The sequence below is a fragment of the Sciurus vulgaris genome, assembly GCF_902686455.1.
Source record: "Sciurus vulgaris genome assembly, chromosome: 1".
NCBI classification, from domain to species: Eukaryota; Metazoa; Chordata; class Mammalia; order Rodentia; family Sciuridae; genus Sciurus; species Sciurus vulgaris.
The window spans coordinates 85,193,284-85,217,194 of NC_136461.1; the positions used below are offsets into that span (position 1 = coordinate 85,193,284).

General features: G+C 34.7%; 1 protein-coding gene across 4 annotated transcripts in view; it reads right to left on the reverse strand.

The window, feature by feature from the left end:
- DPYD (dihydropyrimidine dehydrogenase) overlaps positions 1-23,911 on the reverse strand; it is an 845,662-nt gene that overhangs the window by 473,515 nt on the left and 348,236 nt on the right. For all 4 annotated transcript variants that reach the window (XM_079105431.1, XM_079105432.1, XM_079105430.1 and 1 more), the window contains one exon: positions 4,706-4,890. In XM_079105431.1, coding sequence (XP_078961557.1) covers positions 4,706-4,890 — 185 coding nt within the window. The remainder of the gene's footprint in view (positions 1-4,705; positions 4,891-23,911) is intronic.

The window sequence follows — 23,911 nt, forward strand, 5'->3', positions numbered from 1 at the left end:
TGAGGCCAGAACTACATAATGACAATGTAGATAGAGAAAAGTCCCAACTTGTCTCTGTTTCCTCCTAGCTTTACCACTGCTTAGCACTTTGCATCTAACACCCTGGTATGAAGGTGAAGTGTTGATTCTATTTAACAGAGATTTTCACCTACCAACTGGATTTTAAAATGTAATTCAATGCTTAGTTCGACAATTATAAATCCTTCTGCCGAATCGCAAACAGTTCTTGAATACCTATGTTTTTTATTTTATATTTTATATGTCGTCATCCCTAGCAACATGTATTTTTAAAGCATGTGCTTGATTTTCTTCATCATACTAAGGATTTTCTTTTCTTTCATGAATAATTGGAAGCTAAGTAAAATGATTGTTCTTTCTTTATCAGATTCAGGGAAGTTAAAAGGTAACAATGAACTCAGAAGAAAAGCTCCATTAAGAATCTTCTAGTGTTAAAATAAAAAAAAAGTTGACTGGAATATGTGATAGTGATTACTAGAGGATGGGAAGAGTAGGGAGGAGGGGGAAGAGTGGGAGGTGAGATAATAGGCACCCAAGCACTGTCAGATGAAATAACAAGTTCTACTATTCTACATATAGCACAGTGGGGGGACTAAAGTTCACAATGATATATTTATGAGAAACTGGAAGAGAGGAATTTGACAGCTCCAAACACTTAATGATAAGGAGATGGTAAGTATCCCAATTTGATCAGTGCATATTGTATACATGTGTTGAAATAATCACAATGTACTTCATAAATAAGCATAATTATTTAATGTTAATAAAAAATTTGTAAAGTGCCTAGGAAGATGGATGTGTTAACTACCCTGATTTGATCATATATACTATATACATGTATCAGATTATCATACTGTACCCCATAAATTTGTATAAATAGAATACTAATTTAAAATTTGTTTTTAATAGAGTTTGTAGATAAAAACAATCCATTAGAATGATAGTCATGAAACATTACAAATCTATGATCATAAAATATAATTAAGTATTCTCTATGTGTTTTAATTTAAAACATATAAATGGATATAATATTTAGAAAAATAAAGCCATCGTCCACGGACCCCTATTCAATATTATTCTTTTTTTTTTTTTTTTTTTTTTTTTTTTTTTGATCATGCAGCATTTATCTTTCTGTGCCTGGCTTATGTTAATTAGCATTATGTCCCATTTCCGGAATGACAGAACATCCCTTTCTTTTTCAAGGCTGTGCAATTTTTTTCATCGTATGCATCTCCCACATTTCTTTTTTCTTTTTTTTTTTTTTTATTGTAAATAAATGGGATACATGTTGTCTCTCTGTTTGTACATGGCGCAAAGGCATACCATTTGTGTAATCATAAATCCACATACAATAATGTTGTTTGATTCATTCTGTTATTTTTTCCCCTTCCCCCCACCCCTCCCATCCCTCTTTACCCTCTATACAGTACTTTCTTCCTCCATACTTGCCCCCCTCCCTAACCCTAACTCTAACCCTAACACTAACCCTTCCCTCCCCCCCATTATGTGTCATCCTCCACTTATTAGCGATATCATTCGTCCCTTGTCTTTTTGAGATTGGCTTATCTCACTTAGCATGATATTCTCCAATTTCATCCATTTGCCTGCTCTTCAACATGTCGGCCTAGGACCAGACTTCCTCAACAGGACTCCCATAGCACAAGAAATAAAAGCAAGAATCAATAACTGGGATAGATTCAAACTAAAAAGCTTTCTCTCAGCAAAGGAAACTATCAGTAATGTGAAGAAAGAGCCTACAGAGTGGGAGAATATCTTTGCCAATCATACTTCAGATAGAGCACTAATCTCCAGAATCTATAAAGAACTCAAAAAACTCTACACCAAGAATACAAATAATCCAATCGACAAATGGGCTAAGGAAATGAACAGACACTTCACAGAAGAAGATGTACAAGCAATCAATAAACATATGAAAAAATGTTCAACATCTCTAGTAATAAGAGAAATGCAAATCAATATTATTCTTTCAAATCTTCTTGGCGTCCCTGCTCTCCTACCATGACCACTTCTGTAAAATGAATTCACACACTCATAGGGCTTCTTCTGGCCTGATGTAAGACCCTTTATCTCATCCCCTGATTCCACTTTCAATCCTTCAAGGACCTAAAAGGCTGCTTAGTGAAATATCTAGTCAACCAAAAGTGGTAACTCCTCACAAAAAATGAGCAAACTAAAATAAATGTATACAAGTCTTTACAGAGGTAGAATTGGCAAGCTATATACAAGAATGAAAAGAATAAACCAAAACTTAAGTAGCATGTATACACAAGTATGTAGTAAGAAAAATATGTGTGCATACATACTGGTGTAAATTTTTCAGTGTGCTTTCTTGATAAGTACCTCATTAAGGAGACTGTCCTTTCCTACTTTTTTTTCATAAAATGTCCTATTAATATATATTAGCAAATTCTAAAGTTCCATTTGTTTGAATGTTTGATTTAATGTTAGTAAAATAAGAAGCCATCAGCCCTATGTTGATTCCCAAACTGATTTTGAACATTTTATTAGTTTAAGTAATCCAAAGTCTAAGGACCATGAAGGTAGATTTGAATGTGTGAAACAGGAAACAGGCTGGAGGTGAATCAGGTTTGGGAAGGCATGTTTAGTTCAAAAGTAGTGAATCTGTAATGTATGCAAGACATCCATATGAACATACATAAGCATAATTATTAAATGTTAATAAAAAAATTAACACAAGATAGCCAATGAATTTTAAATGTCAATTAAATATGCATTAAAGATGTCCAGATGTCCATGTATGTGAAGATACCTGGATCATGCAAGAGAGTGTCTGCCAGAAGGCAGGGATCAGGGAGTTGCACAGGAGATTGAGAATCTTGAGAGTACTCTGAAAGTAACCATAGAATGAGAAAATAAAAACACAGGAAGATAGATCTAGAGACCAAAAGATCAAAAGACCAAGAGACCATCCACTCCCAGTAGCTCTCTTTAGTTGTTTCCTCTGTGCCTGTGAGGCCTTGGGAATTGTAAAAGCACAGTGCTGCTATTTGATCACTGCAGAGAATGGAACCCAGACCAACTTGTTTCCTTGGGCCCCAATTTGTTTGTTAAATCTGCATTCTTTCCCCCGTCCATTTCCTGGACTAACTTAAGTTTTAATTTAAGTTACTTTGGAGTTTTAACTGATTTTTAGAGCATTTTTAAATTTTAGATTTGTTTAATTGCTTACTAAATCATAACTTTGTCTTTTTTTCAAAATTCCTTTTATGTAAGGGAGCCCTCCTTTCTTGGAGCCCTACATTTCTGAGACATTATGGCCCAGACTCAGTATCTCAAGGCCCACTCTCACAGCTGTCCATAATATGGTGCCAGGAGACAAGTTAATCAAACATTAACAGGATGATGCAAATAGTACCATGCCCAGACCCTATGTCAGGGATCAAGGAGTTACACAGAAGATTGGTCCTGCATGAATTACACAAGGAGAAGAAAAACCAGAATAGAGGAAATGGTCTTGGCTAAGAGGAATAAATTCAAGGAAACATTAAAGACAAAGTGCATTTTTTTTAACATGTGGAAAACAAACAAAAAATAAAGGAGACAGAAAGGCATACTGTGAGTTGTCTTTCTGGAATATGAAAGCAAGATTAAGAATTTTATCAGGGCTGGGATCCTGGCTCAGTGGTAGAGCACTTGCCTTGCATGTATGAAGCACTGGGTTCAATCCTCTGCACCACATAAAATGAATAAAATAAAATAGATGTATAGGGTCCATCTACAACTAAAGAAAAAAAAACTAAAAAAAGAATTTTATCAACAGGAGCTGGGCAGGATGGTACACACCTGTAATCCTGGCAATTTGGGAGGTTGAGGCAGGAGGATTGCAAATTCAAGGTTAATTTCAGCAACTTAGAAAGACTGTCTTAAATGAAAAATAGAAAGGACTGGGAATGTAGATCAGTGGTAAAGCATCCCTGGGTTCAATCCCCGGTACCAAAAAAAAAAAAAAAAAAAAGAATTTTGTCAACAGGAGCAATCTTTCCAGAAAAGCTTTATGTAAATGAGAAAACTATCAACATTTTATTAAATTATAGAGTAAGAATAAAATAGAGCATTCAGTCTAAATTCTAATAGTTTTGGCTTTTTGCCCCAAGACTACAGTTACTATACAAGAGTTGCTCAACTTTACATTTCATCATTCTTACATTTTTTCATTTTATCATAAAACTAGATAGTTAAAAAATTACAACTGAAATTCATAAACTGTTTTCTTTCCATTTTGGTGCACACAATTTGGGAAATGGACAGGACCTTATCTACTCCAAATGAACAACCAAACAAGTTTTCTAAACTGTGTAAGATCATTATGAATATAGATTCTATTTCCTATCATATTGTGGTATGATCAAATTTGATAAATATATTATCCATGTGTTTATGACATTGAAAATACTTCAAATGCAGCAAGACTAATGGCCTCATGGCATTTCACTAGTAGAAATGCATAATGGATTTTCAATCAACTACATTTCTACTATGTAGTCTGAATTTTAAAAATTATATTCAAGTGAATGTATATGAACATATTTCATATATACTTACTGTGTACCTTATAAACATGTTCATATAGATGAATATCAAAAATAATGAAAAAGCAGCTATCCATCAGAAAAGAACTCTATTGAAATTGATGATAAATGCCTACCTGTATATATTTGTGAATGTGCCAAGAAGCTTGCTTTCCATCATTCACCGACTCCACTGTAGTGTTAGCGGTACCAACAATATCACCACCTGCAAACACCCACGGTTCACTGGTTTGCATAGTTTCTGGATCTACTTCTGGGAGATCCCATCTGTTAAATTTTATAGGACTCAAGGCTTCTTTTACTAGGAAATAAAAACAACAAAAGACAACAGGCAATGATTAATCTATGCAGCACATAATAATTTGAAAATTAAGAAAAATTATGATTTAATTATTATTCCAGGGATTCAAGCAACTGTTTTTAATGAACCATAAAAATAGAAATTTAATGAAATATTGGAGTTAACACATTCAAAGTGTACTGACTTATCCTACTTGAAATATACTACACATGTAGAAATAAAAAAATCACAGATTTGGACAATGTTTCAGATCTAAGGAGTATTGGATCCAAATAGAAAGAAAGTACAGTTTTCCTATTACATATTGTTATGTTTTGTATCTGAAGTGTCCCCCAAAAGCTCAGGCATTGAAGGCTCATTCCCCAAGTGTGGCTTTGGAAGATGATTGGATTATGAGGGCTCTGACCTTGTCAGTGGATTAGTATATTGATGGATTTATAATTTAATGTACTCTTAGGAGCTGGAGGAAACGTAGGAGGTGTGGGCTAGTTGGAGACAGTGGGTCCTTGGGGGCATGCCCTTAAATTCTACAAATTATCCCCAGCCTCTCCCTCTTCTTTCCTCTTTCTCCCCCATGAGGAGAACAGCTTTCCTCCCCAGTACCCTTCTCTTTCTGCCATGGTGTTCTGCCTTAACGTAGGTCCAAAAGCAATGGAGTCAGCAAACAATAAACTGAAGCCATAAAATCAAAATAAAACTTTCCTCTTTTAAATTTTTTTCTCAGATATTTCGTCACATAGATACAACACTAACACAATCAAAATGAACCTTTTAAATTTTATCAACAGCACTTTTCCCAGAAATATTTTACTATTCACATTATCCCATACTTGTTCCTGTGTATCAGTTGTAAGTTACAGATTGGTGTCAGTGGCCAATTTCTTCTTTTTATAGACATTTTATAAAGCACAACAAAGCAAAGTCTTCTATATTTTCATCAACTTATCTGCCCTTACTAATAAGCAATATATCAGATCCAGTAAATATAGTAACATTTAGCCAAATTTCTGGGGTTTTTTTTGTAAAAACCAACAAAGCAAACATTATCATTCATTTTTGTGCAAACTTTTCTATAAAATAATTGTAGAATTATTTGCTAAATACATTGTATTACAATGAATCTATAAATTCATATAACAGTGAGAAGATTGAGCTCCTTGAAGTAAAATATCTAAATGAAATTTTGACTGTAAAAATAATCCTGAGACTTAGAAGTAATGAAAAAAATACATATATATATATATATATATATATATATATTTCAGAAATGGTTATTCAAGAGAAGAAACAAAGAAATGTAGGCAACATAATGCTAGTACAAAGTGAGCCCAGAGTTAGGAATGAAAGTTCTCTCCCAGTTCATGTCATGATTTTATGTACAGCATTTCAGGACAGTTATTCTTCTTCCAACTCAAAAGAGAAAAAAACAAATAAAAAGAGAAGTGCTCAGGAGGTCCTGGAATAGAAATGGTAATTGTTGAATACATTAATAAATCCAGTATATAATCAACCAAACAAATACAAATAGCACTATTCTGGCACCTAAAACACATTTTTTTCCCTGAGCCAAAAAGAAAAAACAGACACCATAAAAATAAATCATGGTATGTATTTGTAACTTTGTACTTAAAAGAATAGTAGAAATTTAGAAGGCTATTATAGGATTACTGTTGATCATATTTTTACTAGAGTTTCCATGAAAACAGTAATGTACCCATGCTACTCACAACAGTACTATAGAGCCTAGGATAGTTATTAGAACATAGAAGATACTGGATTGAATGATGAATGCATGAATTAATGAGAATATCAGTCCATCATATTCACATATTTTTATATAAAAATCTTCTGCTATTTGTATTTCTTATGCCATTTTACATTTCAACCAGAGTAAAATTAAATATTAATATAATTATTTTCAATGCAGAATGGCATTTTGAGAATTTTTTTAATGTTTTTAAAGGTCACATTAAAAAAGACCATTATCATTGTTCCCCATTGCATAATAGATCATCACTACCATCTGTTGACAGTTACTTGAGTTGCAATAAAGTTAACAGTGAATGAATATGGCTTGTCAATCAACCTACTTTAAGAATGGCAATTATATCATCATTGAATGACTATACAATAAATTATATAAATATTATGGTTTGGATATGAGGTGTCCACCCAAAACTCGTGTGAGACTGGAATGTTCAGATGGGAAATAATTAGATTATGAGAGTTTTAACCTAATCAGTGGATCAATCAGTTTGTTGGATTAATTATTTGATTGGATGACTAGGTAATAATTGTAGCCACGTGAGATGTATCTGGAGGAAGTAGGTCATTGGGGGCATGTATTATATACCTCATTTTTGGTTCCTTGCTCTCTCTCTGTCTCTGCTTCCTGACTGCCATGAGCTAAGCAACTTTCTTCAGTCACACTTTTCCACCTTGATGTTCTGCATCACCTCTGGCCCAGAGCAAAGGAGTTGGCTGAACATGAACTGAAACTGTGAGCCCCAAAGAAACTTTTCCTCCTCTCAATTGCTCACCTCAGGTATTTTGGTAACAATCACGACAAGCTGAATAACATTGATATAAGCAAGGAGTAAAAAAACAATTATTTTCTATAAGAAATAACTTCACTTGTCTAAACCTCTAATTTTGGTCCACATAAAGCTCTAAAATAAGGATAGTCTTTATTTTTTTTTTGGGGGGGGTGCTGAGGATCGAACCCAGGGCCTTGTGCTTACAAGGCAAGCACTCTCCTGACTAAGCTATCTCCCCTACCCCCAAGGATAGTCTTTAAATGGTAACAAATTCAGAATCATTTTCCTAGAAGATCAAAGACCTTTTATATATTTATCTCATTTTGTTTTTTTACAGGAATATCCTTGAAAGTTAAGCACAGATTTCAATCTAAGATTAAGCAAGGTAGGGATTTCGTTTGGGCTATCTTTCACCTCCCACAGATAAAGACACACACTGCAGAGTAATTGAAACTTAAGTCAGGGGCCCTCTCTTCCATGGGCTTCTTTCAAGATTTTGTATGCATTTTATTTTATTTTATTCTATTTTTGTTTTTTTAAAATTTTGATTCATTATACACAAATGGGGTACAACTTTCGTTTCTCTGATTGTACACGAAGCAGAGTCACACCATTTGTGTAATCATACATGTACATGGGGTAATGATGTTTGTCTTATTCTATTATCCTTCCTTCCCCCACCCCTTTTCATCCCTCATTTTCCTCTACTGTATGAATTTTAAATCTGTAGATTTTTCTTTCTTAAAGAGGAGCAGAAGAGCCCTAAAATTGCTTGAGATCTAGACCTCGCAATTTTTGAATCTTTGCTTGAGCATAGTGCATTACACACAGAAGGTGTTTAATAAATGTTTGATGAATTAAACTGAAGTTCATGGGGAATTCTTTATGATATCTTATGATACAAAGGCATACATACATGATTCAATGTAATATTCAAGCTCCATCACAAACTTAGTCAATCAGGGGGATGTTACTAAAAATTTATTAAGTAACTTTGCATTTCTTAAACTATTTAGCACTGGTACTATAGGCCACACTAGGAGTATTTACTTGTGAATTCAAAACATCCTTCTATTCATGAGCATTTCCACTGTGTAGGCATTGTATCATTATGTGTCCCTAAACATTCTCACATCCTCACATACTTTTAAAATAAGCTCACTTTCTCAATATATGATTCATTTATCAAGTCTTAGACTTGAATATCAACTGTCTTAATTATTTTATCATTTGTATCATTCAGCTAACCTCATTAAAAATCAAACAATTCTTTGATAACATATTCTAAGATAGAAATGAGCTTCTTTCATATGAAAAATAATCTCAGCCTTCTTTTGAAAATTATTTACTGAGTTTCCCTGTTCTTTTTGAAGGCCTTCAAGTTTAAAGGATTACAAATTTCATGCCAGAAATTAAAGGAAAAATGAGAGGTCACACAGTTGGCTATGATATCATTAATATCAATCAAAATAGAGATCATTTGTATTGATTTTAATATTTAGAATTTAATTCGTCAATAAATATAAAAGCATCATTGAAAAAAGTAGAACACTCACTACTTTCATGAATGTAAGTTAAGCTATGGTCAATCATAAATGTTTTCTTTCACTGGCAAAAGCAGCTACTCCAAGCAGAACTGTTCATCACAACTTGAACACCAAGTGATTAGGATATTTTCCCCACAGTAGAAACAATTTAAGCATATGTGTTACTTGCATAGGCTTTATAAATTTAATAAAACTTTGTTCAATCTGCTTATGGATCCATATACCTTTCTTAATTTCAATGAATCTTGAAATATAGGCATTTTTATTGTTTAACCATATTTTAGAAAATGCAAAGTACCTAACTTAGAATTCGAATCAAGAATTATGTAAAGAAAATCTACTTTACTCAAAATTTGTCCACCAGGAGTTCGTTTATTTAGCTGCTTCTTAAAGGAAGAACTTCATCCTCCTCGTCATCATAACCGCCCTCCTATGAACTCCTCACCGCTCTCGCATCTGTCTCTGCTGATACATTTAACTGGGAATGCAATGAGAATAAACCTCAGAAGCATATCTTCTGTTCTGCCTTTATCCAGCTTGGAAGGAGTGAAAGCACAAGTGGATGAAAAATGTATATTTACATTTGCAAACCAAATAGCTGCTTGCCATTTCCTATGAAGTGTTAAATGAATATTAATAGAGGGATGGTATTTCTTCTTTCTTGTTTGTAAAATAAGAAAGGGTAGGAGTTTTCTGTTATAATATTGTACGATTTTCTTGCAGATTTCCATGAGACTATATTTTGATGGAGACTGCAGCATATGTCCCAGAAGCTCCAGAGTGGAGTAGAAAAAGAACTTGAGAAAGAACCCCAGAACATGCTTATTTGCAGTCCATATTATTCTGCAAATGGGAGAGAAATATGCTAAATGATATGATGCCTGGAATTTTATGCAGTCTTTAAAAAGAACGAAAACATCCTTAATTCGTACCAAACATTCAAGATTTATGTTAATTTCCTGCCTTAATTACTACTGTGTTCAAATGAGCTTATTTAAAAAACAAAGACACTCTGAGGTAGCTTTATAACAAGAAATGGTTTTGAAATAGGAACTTTTAGTCAATTTAATGTTATGCATGAAATGATTTTTTTATATAGACTTAATTGTATTGTGACACACAAGTTCTTCAATAAGCCACAGCTTAAAATTGCAGAAACCGTCCCTCAGGGACACATCACTAGCAGATGCAGATTTCCAAGGTCAATTAAACTGATGTAGCTGTGCTGTCATATATGTAGAAGAGAAACACACAAGCAAATGACAAGTATATTTCTCAGTATTTGAAAAAAGATGGCAAGAATGCTATATTTTGGTACATAAATATAAATTAATTCTCCATAAACAATAAAACAATACAACAGAAATCATAATGAAAAAGGGTTATTAGCATTCTTTGTAGAGTTTGACGTGTTATAAAACAGTGGGGGAATAAAACTTTCAACATTTATAACAAATGATATCTTGAAAGCATAGATGAATTCATCCATGTACTTGTTATTTAATTTTACATCACCTATTACCCAGTTGGACCAAAGCACAAAGAAACAAAAAGGCAATCTCAGTAATTCAGAGTTGAAAGCAAGTTCTCAGCAAAAAAATATAGTCTAACTACAGGGCCAGGAGAGCAGAGTCCTGTTAAATAGACCAACCTGGTGAGGAAGGGACAGAACCAGAAAACGCCTTCAACTAAGATTTTCAAGTCTGGCTGGCATGTGCCCTGTCATCATATTTCCCTCCTACACTAAATATTTTCACCAACACAGTACTCCCCCACCTAAAAGGAGACCATGATGAAGATTCATTATTTCCTACTATAAAACCCTGCCAAAAGTAACCTTGATTCTGTACCTTCCTGTTCCTCTAAATATTATCTCTTACTCTTTTTATTTCCTCATCTTTATTTTGGAAAAAAACATCAACATTTTGACACCCTACTCTGTTCTCATGGTCATTCTTGTATCTCCTTTTACTCAGTTTGTCAGAGTAATTTACATTGACTGTCTACTTTTCTTACCACCCAGTTATGCCTTCCAGTCCACTTCTCTAAAGAAAATGTGATCCCCACAGTTGCCAAATTCTGAAACCTCAGTCCTGTTCCCTTTTGCATTTTTGTAACATCCAATAGTTGGTTCGTATTAATTTTTTCCTCCTTTCTTAGACGTGCAGAATGCCACTCTGGGCTCTCCTTCTCTTTAAGCTGTCCTTCTTGAGCTCCAACTCTTGCCTACTTCTTCCCCTTCTTCCTGGCTGTCAAATACTTGATCTACACTATATTTTCTCCATCAGAGATTATAGTCATTTTGGGCCTTGAACTTTACCTGTTAAAATAACCTCAAACTCTGTCTTGAGCTCTTCCTTTTGCTCAGGCTGTTTGTTACAGATGATAACCTGGCTCTCTACTGTCCCTTCCAGATCACCACATCCAGAACCTAGTTCACAAGTTTCCTCTGGGCCTTCCTTGATTTTATGATTGATTATCAATGAGCTGGATCTTTCAGTATTATTCACTGTGACCACCATTCATACCTTTGCTATTCTCCTTAAAAGATGCACAGATATTCCTCACCCTCACAGGAGAAGGCCTGTCTCATATTCCCTAGAAAATACATAAGCTATGACATGAAAACTTCCTTGTCTTCTCACTACCACTGGATTTGTACCTACTCCATCTTCCTTCCTTATTAATATAATTTTAAAACTCTCCCACTATCAGATGCCAGCACCTCCAAATAGGTCCTAGAATCCTCTTCTCCTACATGCTAGGGATTTTCCTCCCTAGTTCACATCTTCACTTGTCTATTATTAGCTACTGCCTCTAAAGTAGACATTTCCTGTAAGTTCATACATATATGTACAGTACCTCCCATTTTAAAATAATTCCAACCTTCATTTGCTTCAGTATCTTTCTTCAGAGCCAGGTATAGGGTGAACTGAGTGAGGCACCCAAAGAACAAAATTTAAAGAGGTCCCTCCTCTCAGGATAGTGCGAGAGCCCACACAGGTGACTTCCTGACCTCACCCTACTTGTGACACTGCCAGACTCAAATTCTTATCAGCATTCAACAGACAACCACTTTCACTCCATAAAAGTCCTTTGGGTTGATGTCCACTACACCAAACTTTCTGCATTTCCACTTGTCTAGATGATGTTGATGCTTCTTCAATCTTTATCACTCCTTTTTCTTATATTGTCTCTTCTCAAATAGCCTAAAAATAGAACTTTAAAAGCTTGGTTTCATCTTTGAATCTTTTGTTTCCAATTATTTCAATATCTACTCAATTTACACATTCTATGAATCTATCCACTGAAATCTTCTCTTAGATCCTTCTTACATTTCATTCACATGATCCTTACTGGCAGTAATCAGTACACATAGATACTCTGTGGTTGGCAGGCATAATGTTCAATATTTTCATATATTATTCCATGTAAAACACAAAACAACTCTTAATATTACCATCCACAATGTAGCCAAGAGGTGGAAAAGTCAGTATTTAAGCTTAATTATTTCAGATTCTGTCCAGAGCCGGCAGGCCACGCCCCCGCCTCGCCACATGTTGAGCTAAGATAGCACCTGCCAGATGCTGGCCGGGCGTGCCTCTCCTCCACATGGAACTGTCAGACAATACCAGGTGCATCAGGCTAGACTGCGTGGTGCTTCACGACTGGCCAAGTACACTTCCTTATTTGAGCTCTGGCGCACGGACTAGTCTTGCCTTCTCGCGCTTTCCCCTGATTGGTTTTTGTACTTTATATTAACTGGGTTTATCCCCCTAAGAAAACAGACTTGATCAGGCTTTTGTCTTGTCTCCATTTCTCGTGTCTCTTGTCTCTCCCAATCCCCAGGTTCCCGTTGCAGTCCTGCGGGTCGGGACAAGATTCCAAAGCTTTCCTTGCTACAGACCATTGGTTTGGGGTCAAGAGAAAGCCAGGAAAAATGGGCCAATGACAGTGTCTAAAATGTCACCACTAAAGGCCATAGAGTAACTAAAATAAAGCACTTGTGGGTAGAGGAACAGAAACCAACTACAGTCTTGACCAGTTTCACATATTCAGCTGTTAGATCATCTTTTCCATTGGACTCTTTCCTTCCAACTTTCTGTTAAAATATTCATTAACCACTTTCTATGGGACCATGTGACTTTGTTTCAATGATTTATTTTGCCCCCTCTATTCTTTGAGTTCAGGGACCACATCTGAATCAACAACTTCTCCAGCATCTAGCCTAGTGACTGATACAGAAGAGGAACCTGATACATGTGTTTTGGCCATTAACTACCTATTTCATTTATTTATCTTTCCTATAACATCATGTCCTAAATGATTAAGTTTCTTCTAGTTTTTCATTCCACAATTAGAGAGTCAGCTCATTGTGGGGAAAAAAACCCCCAGATATTCCTCTTTTTTGTGTGTGGGCGGGGGAAGCTTCTATAGTGACAAAAATACCGTCTAGGAAAGAACAGGCACAAGGTTATTATCTTTTTTTGATTGATTGGACTGTTTCCTTGCTGCTCTAGTTAGACAATTTTCAGCTTGGATATGCTTGTAGAATCCAGGCAGAATAAATGTAGGGATCTGATTTTCTTCCTTCCATGTTCAGGATAAATTTAGGTTCCCCATGTTAAGTAGAAAGAATGGATGTCAATAATAGACTTTACTGACTCCTTTCATTTTACTTGTATTCTACCGAGAGTTTAATTTCCATTTCCTAAACTGACCAACTAATCAATTCAGAATTAAAAATTGTGCAAGCACTTCACCTTGATTTGCTTATTTCTCTGCAATAATTCCATCTATTTAAGACTCTGATCTCCTTGAAGATTTGATTTCATTTTATCTGGAAGAGTCTCCTCAAGGAGGTCAGTGTTCTTGAAGTAAATATATGGGGATTGTTTTCAAATTCTCTGTTGGATTCCCAAATGCTGCACTTTGATTTGCTTATTTATATTCAGTGATACCATCCACTTAAGACTACAAACTCCTTGAAGGAATAGATCATCCTTTAATCTGATTTGGACCATAATCATCATAATTCTATGCACATTTGGGTGCTTAATACTTCTTGATAATTATGAGACAGTGAAAAAAGCAGAAAGAGGACTGAAATATTTTACATATACTACTCAGTGAAAGAAATGCTGAATGATGCCATCAAGTGATAGAAACATTTATAAATAAGGGTTAAGTAAAATGTCTAACATAAAATCCCTATTTGCTGCATTAAAATCATAAATAAGAACACACAGAAATCCTATAGTAAATTATACTAGTTGTGAAAACAATATTATTAAAATATAAGTGAATACTGTAAAATATTTTAATTAACAAAATAAATCAAATGGAAAAGATTTCCTAAATAGAGCTTTAAAAGTAAGTCTATGTGTGTTTGACTGCCATGACTAATTATGTATCCATGTAATGTGTGTTCAATTTGGGCTTATTTAAATAGCAGAAATGCTCATTAGCTGCAGTATATCTGTGAAGCTTCAGTAAACAGTTTAATGGTTTTTATGTTTAACCAATTTCATAAGTTCCTGTAATTTTAGCTTTAGCAGCTCATTAATGTTATTTTTTTGATATCCATCACACAGCTTTTTTTTTCCCCTGTCAATCGTCAGTAGGCACACTTCAATGCAAACTTAAAGCACACAGAATTGTGTTTAAACAATTTTAGTACATAAGTAAATGCGTGATTCCAAATATAGCTTCTTTATCTAGAGAGCTAGTTGTATTTATCCTGTAGTCAAGATGTAGCTTTGATATTGGAAAAGCTACACTCAACAGGAGTAAGTGATGATAATGACAGTGATGATCATGATAAAAACAATAATAATAATAATGATAATAGGACATATATATCTAGTTTCTTCATAAGCCTGTGGCTGGTTCTGGAATAGGCACCATATATATTATCTTTTTGGAGCCTCACAGAATAGACATCATCTCAATTTCATAGTGCAGGACTGGACCCAGGTCACACTCTCAGGATTTGAAGTTAACTACAAATCAGCTACACATGTCCAGAACAAAAGTGCCTGAAGATCTCCAGGGGCATTTGGAGATAGATACCGAGATCTCAGGATATTAGATACAGTCACAAGGATGGGTAAAGTTTTGGAAGAAAGAATGCAAATACAGGTGAAATTAGAAGCAACCACTGATTTTAAAGTGGCAGCTGGCATAACCTGAACAAAAGCTCAAGATTCACCAGAAGTACATGAGAATCAAAACATTTAAGAGAAATATAAGGTAGGCTGGTAACTAGATTTGGTATTCTGGAGCTCAATGTGCAGTTGAAAGGGCTTACTGGTAAGAGTGAAAGAAATAATGTTAAGGATAGGGAATATGGCAAACATGTAGGAAAGGAAATACAAGGCTATTCTTTCTAGGAGTTTAATAATAATTGCATCCAAAAAATCGAAGTCATTGGCTACCACTCATTCATTCAATTAGCAATTCTTTTCTAATAGTTTTTGTCTTAGTCCTGCTAGAGGCATTGTAGTAAACAACAGATCAGAGATCTGTCCTTGTGAAGTGTATTCACAAGGAATATATTCAGCTGGCAGAATACAGAAAATAAAATATGGAACAAGTGAAATACATTATAGTGAAAATAGTGAAAATGCCTATGAAGAGGATTACATGACAAAGACTATTATCAGATGATATGGGTAAAAAGCAGGAGGGTTGCTTGAGATGCTAAAGGGATGGAGGTCCCAAGGGGTCTATTCAATGAGATGACATCAGGACTGAAACACGGAGGGTGAGAATGAGCTAGTCAAGTGATGATGACCTAAAGGCCGAACACTCCAGGAGGAGGGAACAGATGTAAGGGACTTATAAGAATGGTGTGAGGTTAAAGCACTTAAAGATTTATGTGGATGGAGAAAAGCAAGCAAAAGAAGAGGGGGAGTCTGAGAAATGGGCTGCAGTCAGACCAATTCCTCTGTGGGAGGCAGGAGAACCAGGGGGTCTGGAAGAAAAAAACAAAATGTATAATTTCAACTTATAAACTGAATTTGGTGGGATCATACAGAAGTGAGAGTAGAAGCAAGATGACTTTTATAGGAGGCTATTTTCAATGCAGGTGTGAGTATCCAGCATCTGACCATTTCCTTTACAGAGGCAGGGGCTTGCTAGCCTTCACATGACACGTCACATAAATACCACCTACACATGTTTTTGTATTTACTGTGAATTTTTGGTAGGGGCATTTAGAATAAAAGTTATTTCCATTCTTCTCATCCAAACATTTATCCATCTATTCATTCATTCATTCATTCATTCATTCATTCATCCAGTGAATACTTACTGTACTTAATTTGGATTAAAATACAAACTACTTTGCAGTAGTACTGTCAATATATTGTAGCACATGTAATATCTACAGAATGGAATAGAATAGCAGAAGTCAAAAAAGGAGACGAATACTTAAACACATACTCCATATGTGTATGAAAAGAATATATTTAATCTGTATGTCTTTTAGATTTCCAGTATTCACCAACTTTGTAATAAAATCCAAATTTAGTCTAAAATTAAAAACACTTAATGAATTACTAATTGTCTATTCATCCTCACTCTACCAATCTCCAATTGTATACCTTATATCTCAGTCAAGAATCTACTCCATGTATTTATTCAGGCTATTTCCTGTAACTGAGATGAGCTTCCCCTTCTCTGTTCTCTTAATTCGTATGCAGACAACACCTCTATTACAAATGCCACTTCTTCCAAAAATCCTTCTTTGAGTCTTGAAGCAGGAAGTCAGCTCACTACCCTTTGAGTGATACCAGTAGTTTATCTCTTTCTCCTCCAGTCACTCACTACCTATGGCAATTTGACTTATGCATATTTTTTCTCCTGTATTAGATTGCAAGCTCCTGCACACAGGGACAGTATTTTTAGTATTTTTGTGTACTCTGGAGAACCTAACAGAATCTTGCATATTTAACAAATACAGAATAAAAGAAAAGGAAGTCAGGTCACATGCTTATGCATGTAGGAGGGCAGATTAGGAGGTGTCAAAAATAAAATGAAGCATAATACTACCATCATGGGAGAAAAATTTTTAGATTTTAAAACTTTAGAGTACTACAATGATATTAATGATAAAAAAAGTTCATTTGGTAGCAACATGCAAACATAAGGGAAAATACTGATTCATGTTAAACCAAGCAAATTGTCAATATACTTTGCAGAGTACTTGAAGAAATGCTGAATATATATACCAAAGACATGTTGTATGGTATAATATGTTTGACACTCTTTCATATACTTGTATAAGAAAAATGCTTATCTAATTACAAGTTCTTTGAAAACACTTTATATTTTAAGTGTGGCTATCAATAAAAAATGGATGGTGCTAGACAGCATTGATCAACAGAGTTTTGACATGGCCCCTGAATGTATGCTAAAGTTAATCTGGGTTTCCTTCTTCAGCAATTCTACATATTGCACTTGCATTGGGTAGGTTCCATAATTGGAGGCAGATATTAAATACAAGTCAGTGTGATTTTCCAAGTAATGCAATAACATTTATGCAGGTCAATGTCTAATTTAACCTAAGACTGATTTAGATTATACATGTTGTCCTTTTTATATTGTCCTTTGAGTGAAGAACAGAAATGCAAACTAACCAACATAAAATCTCAATCTATCTACACAATACATGTTATTAAAACCATTAGTATATAATCTATATCATCACTTTATGACTTAAATTTTACATTTTGATTTTACATATCATACTAGCTTTATGTAGTTTAACATTTCTGAAGAGTATTAGGCTTAAGAACAACCCTTTATTACACTATTAGATAACTAATATTTAAAAGATAAATATAATAAGCCTGAGTCAATAAAACTCAGGGCATCTATTGCACTCACTATATGCTGAGTACTGTTGGCTATATTTTATGATTTCTGTTCTCTGAAACAATTATGTTATTTTTCCATTTTCTGCTTTCTTTCCCCAACAAAACTTGTTACAAGCCACTGCTCTACTTCTTGTATGTAATCTTTGATTTGATGGAAAACTACTTTGATTTGATTTATCCACTGTCTCCCTGTAAGAATGCATATGATATCAACCACTAGTGAAACCTGGAAAATAAAGATAAGGAAAGGCTCTGAACAGAGCTATTCACTGGGGAAACAAACCTATTCCTATGCAGTTATTAAAGGGAAGTAAAATAATTACAGAAATATCATGTTGTGCTTCAAATAGATGTCTAAGGCAGTTGTAAGTGATGGGATGTTGATTCCAAATCACTTTCAACACTGTTATCAGTTTGACCTCCCTCCTCATCACTTCTACCCTTTAAAATAATTCCAAAGAAAAACTGTACAAGGATTCCATTATTTTGGATGGTTATTCTGCAAAAATGCCAGCACTTGCATTAGATTCTACCACTTCATCTTCTCTCTGCACAGAATATTTCATAATAGAAAGACAATGAATCTTTTAGCTAGAAAAAAATCTTTTTCATAATAAGGGCAATTTTTAAGAAAACATGTTCAGTTTTACTTTTAGAATTATGAAAATGTTTTTTGCTCAAAATATAATTATAAGAAAAGAAATGTACATAATAGACTAAAAAGGGTTTATTCTCATCACTGGGCAACCAACTCAGAGGATATATAAATGTTATATTATTCAGGCATTATAAAATGAAACAGCAACAGGAGGAGCCAAATGTATTAATAAAAGGGTAATAAAACTGACCTATGGCAGTCCTCAAAATATTTGCCACTAGAAAACAAAAGCTTCATAAAATAGTAGGTGAGATGCTTCTGGAATTCCAGAATGAATACCATATAAGCTCTTTTATCACACATTCATAAGTTGTTATAATAATATTCATTCATTTATTCAATAAATAGCCTCTGTTCTAGGTGACAGGGAAAATGATAGTGACTAATTTCCATTGTCTGCTTTCAATTGTTCTCTATTTATTCTCATTCTGCCTCAACTGTTGAATAGATTAGCAAATACAAATGTCTCAGACATATCGCCATTTCTGAGATCCATTCTACATGCTGCATTTGAGTTCTATCAACATTATAGACATCTGTTTACCTCCTGAGTTAGATACCCCTCTTACAAACTCTATCCAGCAGATAATCAGATCTGGATTCTCCAACTTCAGAAACACATTTTCATTCTGAATTTTCTTCCAAGTTCTCATTTTATTCTCTTTAGCCATGAAAACTTCTCAAAAAAATCTCTTTAACAGATTTCTTTGATACCATTCGGCCATCTTTTCTTCAACATGACTGCCACTATATAGCAGCATGCTTATTTTATACCTGATGCTTCCTTCTATTTGGAAAAATAAACATTCATTTAAATTCTGTGGTGTCTCTTGGTATCGTTCTTGCCTTTTCTCAAAAGCTGAAATTAGTGAGTCTAATTAATTAATCTAGAAGAAATTAGGCAGGTATAACAACCCTGCTTTGTCAAGCCTGTGACATGGGAACCGCTCCTTTGGGCAAGGGTTCTCTTTCTTTACTCATACTGAAAATGTTACCAGAGGATATTCCTCTCAGGGGAACTATGTTGGATTATGTCCTGTGATTGAGTAACTCTGCCTAATTCAGGCATATTAGAAAATGTACTTGCCTACTAATATGAACAAGGTGATCCCTTGGTTTCCAACTCCCAACTAATTGAAGAATATTACAAATAGTTCAAAATCCAAACAGAGAGAGGAATATGAAGCATCTGGCAGAATTACCTCTTCAAGATAAAGATCTCTCCTCAACAGTCACCTGCAAAATAAAATTCAAAGTCCCTAGCATACCATATAATCCTTCGACTTGAAAGGAATGAATGTGTAGCCAAACTTCCTGTCATCCTGTCCCTGCCCACTCCTCATCCTTATATAACCACACCATTTGCCCCAGCCAATCGTATTCTCCCACTTCCCTGCCACAGGAGGCCATTTTGTCAGCCCACTCTGTTGTATGTGCTGTTCCTGTTAACAAGGAAACTTCTACTCAAGTTTGAAACTCAGTCCAAATGTGATCTTAAATCAGCATGCTCTGTAGCAACATATGTATCTACATGCCTGGTTCTCCTAATTTATGGGTCCTTAAAGGCGAAACTCTCTTTACTGGTCCTCATTCCCAGTGCCTGGGCACGGTTTATAGTATAGCTGTACCTGAATAATTATGTACAGTATTGCTGTATTTCATTGCAAGAACAATGACAGAACAAATAGTAGAAATCATAAAATATAAACTTCTATTTTAGAAATAAAAATGGAAAATTTATACTTTTATAGGAAGATGAGAACATGCATGAAGTAAATAGGTTGATGATAATTTTCTAAAGACATACTTTTTTTTTTTACAGCTTTTTAAAATGACTGTAAAATGACTACTTAATCTAACAGTGTGGTGTTAAGCAAATTGCATAATCTTCCTGTGGCTTCCCTCCCTTCCACCCCCCTTCCACCTGGAAACTCCCACACATCACTCAGCCTTCAACTCAAAACCCACGCCCTCTAGGAAGCTTCCCCAAACCCTCAGACTCTGTTCTGTGCCTCCCTAGGACTCTCAACTTCTTCCAGCACAATTCATCATAACTGCAATTCTCCTCTTGTCACTGTGTATTCCTGGATGTAAGATCTGTGTTTTCCTTTTCACCACTTTGTCCCCTGCTCAGAGAATGGATTAGCAGGCCATACAAAGTTACTAAGTGAACAAGCATGAAACAAGGGAACTACAGAATATGATCTCTTGGGTTCTTTCTAGCAAATAAGGAAATCCCCAAGGCAAGTTATTGTATCATACACATCCTGCATGCTGTAGTATACTGACCAGTTTATTTTCAATTCTATCTCATTCATTCTTAATTATATTAATCATTAGACTCTTCCTCTTAGGTTTTACCATTAGACAAAAAGATCTCTCACCTAGCAATTACAACAGTATTCCTTAATCTGTTCTTTGAAATTTTATTACAAATATTTCTATTTATATAATGTATACAACAGTAAAAATGTGGTCAGTTACAATAGTTTCTCAACTTGTGCTTCATTTCTCCCCCTTGCCCTTTATTTTTGGTAAGGATGAAGAGGAATTATGCAAACTGAAGGCCAAAAAGAGTAAATAGTTATTCAAAGAAAATTTCACTGAATCTCTAAATGTCATCAGTAGCCTCTGGATGATGTGTTTTATTTTTTGAAATATAAAACATGCTGGTAACAACAACAACCAATAAAAATAAATAAAGTTCCCCAAATGAGGGGGTTATTAAAATAGTTCAGTGTTCTTAATTCTACCAGTGAGTTACCAATTAACATTTTATTAAGTAACAAACAAACAAAAACAAAAATAAACAAATCAAATATACTGATTTCAGGCCTTTTAAATCATAGGTACCTTTTATCACTGGGTACTTGACTTACCTTGAACTTACATTAAAACCCTTTTTCATAAGGCTTTTCCCAACACTTAATAATTAAGAAATGAACACATTTGAAAAATCCCTGAATCTCTCTGCACTGCTGGGGTGTTAGGCCCACCAATTCTGACCAAACTGGCAATTTCCAGTTCTGACTTAGGCCAGAACAAGGCCAATTAACCCACAGTCTGCACTTTTTCTCAGTGTGGGGGAAAGTGAATCAAAGTTATAATCGAAGTAGGTATTGACAGAATGCTTGATTTACCCCATGAGGCTTTCAGAAACTTTTCTGAGGGTTTCCTAATAAGAGGGATTGATGAGTGATTTTAAAACCTTTCTCTTCCCCACCAAACATACCCTTATGCAACTAATTGCAATTAATGCTATCAAGGGAGTTGATTTCTAAGGGTGGCATTAAAGATTCAGAAAGATCAGGGTTTTGTGTTTCCTTGTTATCTCTCATTCCTAGTAAGATAAGCAGAAACAAAAACATAGGCCTTGGATGAAGTGTATGAACTCTTTCCTTGGAAAGGGGCATGCCCCCTGGCTGAGGTCAGAGAACACAGCTGCCCTGTCATTTGCTCCCCTGTGTAGCTTCTAAGGCATTATGCAGAGGCAATCTTGTCACTAGGCTTCCTCTCTCCTAAATACAGGCTTTAACCTCACTTAGATCATCTCATAATTTTCAAGTGCTTAATATCCTTGGGAGTGCTTCTTTCTTTCCTTCTTAAAAATAAAGAATAATCTTAAGTTAAACAAAAATATCTGGCCCAGCTTCACCATATTTAAAAGGAAAAGACAAAGTGATTTGAAGATGCTTTATGATTTAAATACTTAATTTTTGGAAACTCAAAATGGGAATTTCTAACAGCTAAAAATTAGTGAAGAAAAAACTCTACTCAGTGACAAGAGAAGCATCAGAATTTATAATAAAACATTTAAAAATATATGATACAATTACACATAGTGCAATCTCTCTTTCTTCAAAAAAAACCAACCAAATATATTAAACATTTTCTCCTTTAAAATTATAAATGTAAGTTCATCTGCTTCACTTACGTACAAAGACATGGTGACAGAGCCGCCAAGGCCCCTGATGAAGTCCTGACTTTTAAATGCTTTTATCTATAGATAATATTCATAGCATTACAGGGTGTAATTTAACTCATTGAAATAATTCAAATATCATATGTTATACAATAACATCTAAAATGTAAGGGATGCTTACTATGTGCTAGGCCTATATATAAACACTTCACATATATTATTAATTCACTTATTCTTAAAACAACTCTAGGAAGTAGATACTATAATCATTCCCCCTAAACCCTGAGGAGAAGACCATGAAGTACAAAGAAACTCAGTAACTCCCTAGGAAGATAAAGTTGGGAAGGAAGAAAGCCAGGTTTCCAGCTGAGCAGCCTGGCTCCAGTGCTCCTGCTTTGAGCTGATACACCAGACAGATTCCAATTAGTATAATATTCACTGAATTACAAAGAATCCAACAATCTATGCCAAAACAAGGAAAAAATCGGTAGCAATAGTATAACAGAATTATTTTCCTAACTTTTACATTTTCTAAGAAAACTGAACCAAATGACCCTGATTGTTGTAAAAGTAATCATTCATTTTAATAAAATTAATATCCTAAAATGAATCAAGTCAGATACAAATATATTTGTGCATCTATTGCACATTAATATATTAGTTGCCATTGTGATTCCAACAGACTACAAAGGTACATTCCTTGCCCTCTTGGGGTTTGCAGTTATATGTGCAGACAAATTATAATAGGTCCTGGAAGACTACAGGACATAAATCTTTTCAAAGGAGACATTTCAAAAGAATCAGAGTATGATTGCGGTGCAGCATTTGGAAAAGGTGCCCAGATTATGGCATTGGCTAAAGGGCATTCTTCAGTGGTCTGAAAGTCATTCAAAGAACCACAAATTATGTCTTCTAATTTCCTGGGAGAATGAGGACAAGGCCAACTTAATGCTTCACTTGGACAAATGAAGCATGAGGTTGGTGAAGATGGTGAAGGATACCCCTTATCAATTGAAAACAAACAGGATACATATATACACACTTTACAGCTAGTAGTTTGGTTCCAAACAAATAAAATGGAGAATAAACTATAAAGACAAGGAAGATGTTTCTTAAAGTTGACATCTTTCAAACAAACAAAAAGAGACGAAATTTAAAATAAAAAAATTAGCTTTCATATTTAACAGGAGAAATTGCCTGTGGAGGAAACAAAGAAAGATATAAAGAGAGAGAGAGAGAAAAGAAAAGAAAAAGGAGGAGCAGGAGAGTAAGATAGATATAATCTTCCAGCGAAAAAGAATATTTTTGGGTTGAAAATAAAAGTAGTCTGTGCTCAGTTTTCTGATAGCCTTTAAAATTAGTGTAGAACAATTTAATGTGATTTGAAATTTTACATACTTAGAGGGAACACAGGAGAATTTTCAAAGATAAAACTACTTTCAATTTTCCACAGAAAAGATATTAAATAAGGCTAG